The 8,556-nt window shown below is 40.5% G+C and overlaps 1 protein-coding gene across 1 annotated transcript in view; it reads left to right on the top strand.

The window, feature by feature from the left end:
• The window catches only part of AFF1 (AF4/FMR2 family member 1), a 140,054-nt gene that overhangs the window by 3,082 nt on the left and 128,416 nt on the right, over window positions 1–8,556 (top strand). The window contains 2 exon segments of the mRNA XM_042782047.1: window positions 505–625; window positions 1,497–2,417. Coding sequence (XP_042637981.1) covers window positions 505–625; window positions 1,497–2,417 — 1,042 coding nt within the window.

The following is an 8,556-nucleotide window of genomic DNA, read 5'->3' as shown; positions in this document are numbered from 1 at the left end:
TGCTGGAGCAAGATGGTATCTCATTGTTGTTTTGATTTGCATCTCTCTAATAGCTAATGATCGTGAGCATTTCTTCATATGTTTGTTGGCCGAAAACAGCCTTTTTAAAGTTCACATCCTGCTGACTCCTTCAGATGAAAAGCTTCTACCTGTACCCCATATTTTGCAAGCTGACATAAAATATCATTAATTGTGTATCAGTTCCACCCCTATCTATAAAAGGCTTCATTTTGGATTAGTCCTGAGCCATGCAGGCCATAGCACAGAGTGAATTCCTGGGTTTCAGGAGCTGGGACCCCCGTCTGGAGGATCCCAGCCTGCTGACTGAGGCCTCCGTCTAGTCGTGGGCTAACGGATGTAGGCCTTCATTAGCTCTTAGCGCTTGTAGTCACTTCTTCTTGAACCTGCCCTCACCTCCCTTCACATATGTCCATATATATGCACGAAAAAACTTGGATGCTGATATATTTTATTGTTTTTGTTCTTTTGTGGCATCTGAAACAGCTTATATAATGAAGACAGAAACCTGCTTCGAATTAGAGAGAAGGAAAGACGGAACCAGGAAGCTCACCAGGAGAAGGAGGCATTTCCTGAAAAGATTCCCCTTTTTGGAGAGCCCTACAAGGTATTTATTGTATATTAGAAGAATAAAGTCTGATTAATCATGATATTTAACTCTGTGATGAAAAGAATTCAACAAGATCCTAACTGTGAAAATAAGATACTTATCCTAGGGATTGGGTTTGAAAATAAAATATAAAAAGTTCTCTGAACATAGTTAATCAGCATCTGCAGTAGTTTGTGGTTTTCTTTTGTAATATTTGTCTCTTATGTGTGGTAATGTGTCTATGACAGAATAGAGTTAAAATTACACCTTAAATTTTATGTGCTACACCTTACATTTTAAAAGTTTTAAAAAATGTTATTATGTCGGAGGGGGATTTATGTAGGAGATCCTGGATAGAGTGGGAGAACAACGTGGAACAAAACTCAAAATCATTAAACAAACAAACAAAAAAAAGTGAATCAGTTTTGCTGGTCTGATAGAGCCTGATGGAACAACTGAGACTATGGCCTCTAGCTCCTCTTTAGGCTGGAACTGAACCCACTCCTGTGGCTTCCAGCCAAACAAAAGACAGGCATATGAGCTGAACATTTACATTAGGTAGATATACTCCTTGGAGAGAGCAATCATGGGAAAATAGAAGGGCTGTGTGCACAAAGAGACAGCTTGGGGGCCAGGAGTGCATGGGAGGGAAAGACACAGGGAAGAAGTAACTATGGGGAGGAAGTGGGAGGGGAGCTGTTGCATTGTGGGAAATTGCAGTCATTGTCATGAGACAAAGTGTATGTGGGCTGCTGTATGGAAAGTGAATTTGCTCTCTAAACTTTCACCCAAATCACAATAAAAATTTTTTAAAAAGTTCATGTGGTTTATTAAATAGTTTTTTTTTTAATTTTTTCTTCAGTATATAACTCTTTCTCTTCTTTTTCAGACAGAAAAAGGTGATGAGCTATCTAGTCGAATACAGAATATGCTGGGGAATTATGAAGAAGTAAAGGAGTTTCTTAGTACCAAGTCCCACCCCCATTGCTTTGATGCTTCTGAAAATAGATTGGGAAAGCCAAGATATCCTTTATTTCCTGAAAAAGGAAGCAGCATTCCACCCCACTCCTTCCACACTAGCATTCACCACCAGCCCACTAACACTCCTGCCTCTGGACCACTTCCTGTTGGTAACATTAGCCACAATCCGAAGATGGCACAGCCAAGAATGGAACCGAGTCTCCATGCTAAAAGCTATGGCCCACTGGACAGCCAGCACATGACCCAAGATCGGCTTGGTCAGGAGAGTTATGGCTCTAGCCATCACAAAAAAGGTGACCACAGAGCTGATGGAGACCATTGTGCTTCAATTACAGACCCGACTCCAGAGAGGAAACTGTCTCCCTTAATCTCCTCTTTGCCTTCCTCAGTACCCCCTTTGTCACCTATACATTCCAACCAGCAAACTCTTCCCAGGACACAAGGAAGCAACAAGGTTCACAGCAGCAGTAACAATAATAATAAAGGCTACTGTCCAGCCAAATCTCCCAAGGACCTAGCAGTGAAGGTGCATGATAAAGAGACCCCTCAAGATAGTTTGTTGGCACTTGCCAGCCTTGGGGTGGCCCCGCCCCAGCCATCTTCTCAGACATTTCCCCCACCTTCCCTCCCTTCAAAAAGTGTTGCAATGCAGCAGAAGCCCACAGCTTATGTCCGGCCCATGGATGGTCAAGATCAGGCTCCTAGTGAGTCTCCTGAACTGAAACCACCACCAGAGGACTACCGTCAACAGACTTTTGAAAAAACAGATTTGAAAGTGCCTGCCAAAGCCAAGCTCACCAAGCTGAAAATGCCTTCTCAGTCAGTTGAGGTGAGTGGAATTTCATATCTTGGGCAAATTCCAGTTTGAAGATAGATTTGAGATGGAAGTGTCTGGAGAGTGTGGGAAAGGGGGATATCAGAGGCTTTTGGGTAGAGTTTTTTTGGGTTTAGGATCTTGCTAACCTATCAAAAATTTAGGTAAGTTATATTGCTGATGGCAGATATTGAAATACATTTTACAGAAAGATTTTAAAATTTTTAAATTGTTCCATAATTTGTATACAGTAAAACATATCTTAAGCATACAGTCTGGTGTTTTGAAGAGTGTATACACCTGTGTAACCCACACCCTGATCAAGATAGAGATTTCTGTCACCGGAAACTTTCAGGAGGGTTTTGAATTGCCTTTGTTTTCTTGTTTTGGGGGGAAAACTGGCTTCTTAAACAATGCAAAGAAAAAAAAAATTTTGCATTAATTTTTTCTTAGTCCCAGTTAGTTTTTACTGAGATCTAAACCATACAAAAAGGTAAAGAGGTCAAAATGTTAAAGGCAAAGCCTTTTATTTTTATTTTTTGAAGGTCTGTTCCCTATAAGTTGTAAGAAACTTTAAAACTAAAGTTCTATTCTAATGGTAGCATAGTGCCTAAAGCACTTGACTGTTAACCAGAAGGCTGGCAGTTCAAAACTACTAGCCATTTCTCAGAAGGAAGATTGGGCAATCTATTTCTGTAGTGATACTGCCTCGGAAACCCGAGGAGGGGTTTCCAACTCCATGGCAAATAACAATAATGAAAGAGAAGAGTGGGTCTATGGTAACATCTCATTTGAGAATGAATCACAGATATAATACAGAATCTTACTCACCTGGATTTTTAAAGTAGACAAAAATGATGCACTTTTTAAAGAAGGAAAAAAATCATTTTTGTACTTGGTTGATAAATGATAGCACTATGTTCAAATGAAGAGGATCAGAGTACACATTTATCACTGAAGTTTTAAATTAGTATCAGTTACTTCAGAAGAATAGTGCAAAGTAATTTTTTATGTTAGTATAAAGCAGCTCTGGTAGTGTAGTGGTTAAGGCATTTGACTGCAAACCAAAAAGGTCAGTGGTTCGAACCTACCAGCTTCTCCTTGGAAGAAAGACTAGGCAATCTGTTTCCATAAAGATTTACAGTTTTGGGGAGGGGAGGGAATACTGTTAGGTAGAGGGGGAAAAAACAAAAAGATTTGCAGTCTTGGAAAACCAGTGGTGGTTGCTATGAGTCATAACTGACTTGATGTCAGTGAGTTTGGTGTGGTTTTCTGTTAGTGTAAAATGAATGAGATCTTACCTGTACTGGATGTTGTTGTTGTTGTTGTTATTATGTGCCATCGAGTCAGACCCGACTCACAGTGACCCCTCCTTGGGTTTCCAAGGCAGTATCACTATGGAAGTAGATTGCCCAACCTTCATTCCGAGGAGTGGCTGGTGGGTTTGAACCGCCAGCCTTCTGGTTAGCAGTCAAGTGCCTTAGGCACTACGCTACCAGAGCTCCCTCTATATTGGATAAACATTCGAATTTTTAGATCCATTGCTCAAAGCTTTGTGTCTACCCAGATAAATCAGCCTTACTTAATGCCAGAAGGTAGAATTCCTTGAGGTTGAAAGCAAACAAGACTTAAGGATCCTTAGCTGGAAAGATAACCCTTATATTTAAGGAGGAAAATCTGCTTCTTTGGGTTTGGAAGAGGATAGGGTTCTGTCCTCTCTCTGCTCTTGAGTTCTGCTTCTGAATGTCTTCAGAATGAGACTTTCTTTGGAGTCTGGGGAGGAATGAAGAAAGAAGGGAGTAAAGCAAATGGGAAAAATGACCAGAATGGCAGAACTCTACCTAAAGAATTCAGCTCAGTGAACCGTTCATTGACCATTTTATGCTGTGGTGGGAAGTAGGGGTAGAGGACTAGCTGAAGGAAATAGGAATAAAATGAGATCTCCCTCTCAAAATGGTCAGTCACTGGTGCTTCCTTATAATCCAGACAGTAAAGAACGTAATGAGGCTTTCTGTGCTTTATTTATCAAATAGAATCTCTTGTGTGTTCCCAGTTTAAAAAGCATAAAGGGATCTGTAACAGTCCAAAAACAAAACAAACAGAAAACTGAATACTAAAAAAAATAATTGCTTTAGAATATTTTTGAGTCAAATTGGCAATTGTATTATCTGCCAAGTGACCAACAATATACTTAAATGCAGGTTGAGATACCAGAGTTATTGATTCCTGTCCTGGAAGGAAGGTTGGGCACTCTACTGCCGTAGTGATACTGCCTGCTATGAGTCTCTGACTCAAGAACTCAAATGGCACTTAACAACAACCACAGAGTAGGGGAGATAAGCCTACACACTTGAAACAGTTAAAGAAAATTGAGTAAAACTATCAAGAGGACCTCTGGTAGCATAGTGCCTAAGGCGTTTGACTGCTAACCAGAAGGCTGGCGGTTCAAACCCGCCAGCCACTTCTTGGAAGGAAGGTTGGGCAATCTACTTCCATAGTGATATTGCCTTGGAAACCCAAGGAGGGGTCGCTATGAGTCGGGTCCGACTCGATGGCACATAACAACAACAACAACAAGTGTCAGTGTTAAGACAGCAAACCTATGTATATTCAACTAATAGGTTTCCCAGTAGATATTTTAAGGGATGTAATGGCACATAACAACAACAATCCTGATTAACTTTTTGCTTCTTTGGGGAGAATAAAAATAAACTTGAGTTAAGAGTTTTCCAGAATATTGAAGTCTCTCAGATTTAATTTATGCATTTCAAACACATATGTTGGAAGGCAGCCCTTACATACTTTCTGAGGAGTAGACATTTGAAATGAACAAAATCTTCCACAAATTTGTTGATTGGAGAATGTGGTTTTCTTGGCACAAATGCATCTGCTATCAACAATTGAGTGGATGTATATTTTAATGTACCTCTGTTTGAAGTCAGCATTCTTTTTACTATGCCAGCTCCCTCTGGTCTCTATGTAGGGTTCTTCTGCCAGTGGCAGCTGCAGGACCACCTGCCTGGGAGCCCTGTGGTGGTGTTGGTTGAGTGGGAGGATGAAACTGTGGGGTCAGGCAGATGGATGGAGGGTTTCGCCTGATCTGTGAGAGGAGGAGATTAGGAGCTAAGAGCTTGGAATGAAGAGAGTGTAAATCTGGAAGCAGGGATATTGGCACTATCTGGCTCGGTTTGGGTTTGAGTTAGCTTTTTTAACCTTACATCTCACAGATTTACCATGATTTTTTTGTTTACACCACCAAATTGGGTATGCATTTTATGTTTTACAAAATGTAGATTGAATTTGAAATCTCCAACTTTAATGTTTTTGCAAACCCAAGGAAAGCATTAAGAAGGGAACCCAAAACAGAGAACTAACCCTAAAATGGGTATAGTTTGAATATACTGACAGCAGTTGCCATCGAGTTGACTCCTACTTATGGCAATCCCATGTGTGTCAGAGTAGAACTGTGCTCCATAGTTTTCAGTGCTGCGCTTTCATAAGTAGATCACCAGGCCTTTCTTTGGAGGCACCTCTTGGTAGACGCCAACCTTTCGGTAAGCAGTTGAGTGCATTAACCATTTACACCACACAGGGATACATTACTTTGAAAATAGAACTAGAATATTATCCTGGATTCTTTTTGGAGTTGGAGCAGAAGGTTAGACAATGAGGGGCAGAAGAGAAAATTGAATGCCATATCTTTACAAATAATATGCGTGTTACATAGTTCTTTTTTTCAAACTATGCAGCCCCCTTGTGCATTAGTTTACTATGCAGGTTATGTGCATGAGTGCTTTTATTTGCAAAAAAATATGGTGGTATTACTAGTAAAGCTAAGAGAAGGGAGGGTGGGGTTAGTTAAATGGTTTTCCTTTGCTTGCTTAATTTGTTGTAGGGCAAGTCAGAGGGTTTTTCTCTTTCCTGGCTCTCTGAATATGAGGATGGTTGGGTTTTGCAGTTTGTTTTATTACCTCCTCCCCCTTTCCCATTGCTTCGGTGAAACAGTTTTTTTTATTGTTTTTAAACCAAAATAGGAAAGTTATTGCATCTTTTTGGAGTTTCTTATTTTTAAGCCACATAAGTATGGATTTCTTACACTATTCTTTGTCCTTTCACTTTACAGGAAAAAAGTAGGTTTGTTTATTTTAGTTGGTTCTCTAAAACATTATTTACTGGCGCTAAGGCGTTCTCACAGTTAAAAAACTTAATCTTTCCTAAAATTCTAAAAGAAAAAAATCAAAAGGTCAATATTCTGACTACATAGAGGTCTAAACCACAAAAATCTGTACTCTGTGTTCTTTGGGAGTGTCAGTTTTAGTTCTGTGTCAATTGGAAGATGAGTAACAGTGTGAAATGACCTATTTGAAGGGAGGGCCAAGACTTCATGATCTCTTGGGGATACCCTCCAGCCTTAAAGGAACCGCATCAGAACTAGACCTGCATGATTGGAGGGTTGAGATTTCTATATATCTTTCTTTTTTTTCCTTAAAGATAAATAAGAGAGAAAAACCATAGTGTTTGTGTGTGAGTGTTCATGACCATGGATCCTTGGGCTGGGAGAGAGGACCTAGATACAAGTTAAAGATAAAAGATTCATTCAGAAGCCTTCTATCAAAAGGCAGAAATGGAGTAAGCTGAGATGGGTTTACCAAATTGTAAACTGGATTTAGAATTTTAGAATTTTAAAGCTAAATATCCAGTCCTTTCATTTTGCAGGTATGGCCCAGGAGGGTGAAGTTACAGTTAGCAGAGCCAGAGCTAGAACTTCTAGTTTTGGTCTTTATGCTTACTGTCTGGTGGCAGCAGTGACAGCAGTGATAGTAATGGCGGTGAGATAGGAGTATTTTTAATATGAACTGGGCTTTCTCACCTAAACTGAAACTCCAGCAGAGCCTTGGGGGAGGAGGAGATATATTCAGTTTCATTTCCTGTGTTTCTCGACCCCAACTTGTCTTTTGTTCTTTTTATTTTTCTTTATTCTTTTATTTATCCATTCAGCAAAACTATATTGAATTCTTAATTATCTAGTACTGAAATACAAGAGGATAGCTTTAATAAACAAATTTATTTTCTCACAATTTAAAACGCTACAAAAAAACTCATGCCGTCGAGTTGATCCCGGCTCATAGAGATCCCTCCTTGGGTTTATGAGGTGGTATCTCTATGGAGCTCTGGTAGCATAGTGGCTAAAGTACTTGACTGCTAACCAGAAGGCTGGTGGTTCAAACCCACCAGCCACTCCTCGAAAGGAAGGTTGGGCAATCCTACTTCCGTAGTGATACTGCCTCGGAAACCCAAGGAGGGGTTGCTATGAGTCGGGGCCGACTCGACGGCACATAACAACAACAACAACAACAACAATCTCTATGGAAGTAGATTGCCCAATCTTCCTTCTGAGGAGTGGCTGGTGGGTTAGTGGTCAAATGCCTTAGGCACTATATCACCAAGAGTCTGAATTCAGAGCACCAGCTCTGGGGAAGGCATTCCCCCTGTCAGCTCTGGAGGAAGGTCCTTGTCTCCTTGCAGCATCTTGGGATCGGCACCCCTTAGAGATGTGCATGTGTCTTGTCAATCTCCCCCTGAGTCTAGATGCTTCTCAGCACAGGGGTCCCTGGTCCAAAGAATGTGCTCTGGTCCTGGCTCTTCTTTCTTGGTGATGCTGAGATCCCTCCTTCTAGGATTGCTTTCTCCTTTTATCTCTTGTAAGTAAGGGTGCTACCTTAATTCCCTTTGAACTGATTGGATGATTTTATCACATCACATCATGGGGGATGATTACATATTAAGTAATTGTCAAAGCACTGAGAATCATGGACCAGCCAAGTTGACATATTTTTTGGGAGGCACAATTTAATCCATGACAGAGCCCTGCTATTTTCCAGGCACTGTAGTAGCCCCTGGGGATATAGCGTTTGTTGATTAAGCTAGACAGCGTACCTGCTCTCATAAATCTTGTGTTCTATATTGGGCATAGACAGTTAATATACAAACAGAAATTGCAGGTTCTGGTAAAAGTTGTCTAGGGAGTAAGGAGGGTGATAACTAGAGAAAGTCACTTTTATGTGCACTGGAGAAGAATGTATATTGTGCTGCTGTTGGGTGAAGTGCTCTATAGATGTCTATAAGGCCAAGTTGGTGGATTGTATTGTTTAGC

The sequence above is a fragment of the Orycteropus afer genome, unplaced genomic scaffold (genome assembly GCF_000298275.1).
Source record: "Orycteropus afer afer isolate SDZICR_OR568_19922 unplaced genomic scaffold, OryAfe1.0 scaffold00227, whole genome shotgun sequence".
NCBI lineage: Eukaryota > Metazoa > Chordata > Mammalia > Tubulidentata > Orycteropodidae > Orycteropus > Orycteropus afer.
The sequence above is the reverse complement of the archived record's forward strand: the minus strand, read 5'-3'. Positions and strand labels throughout refer to the sequence as shown.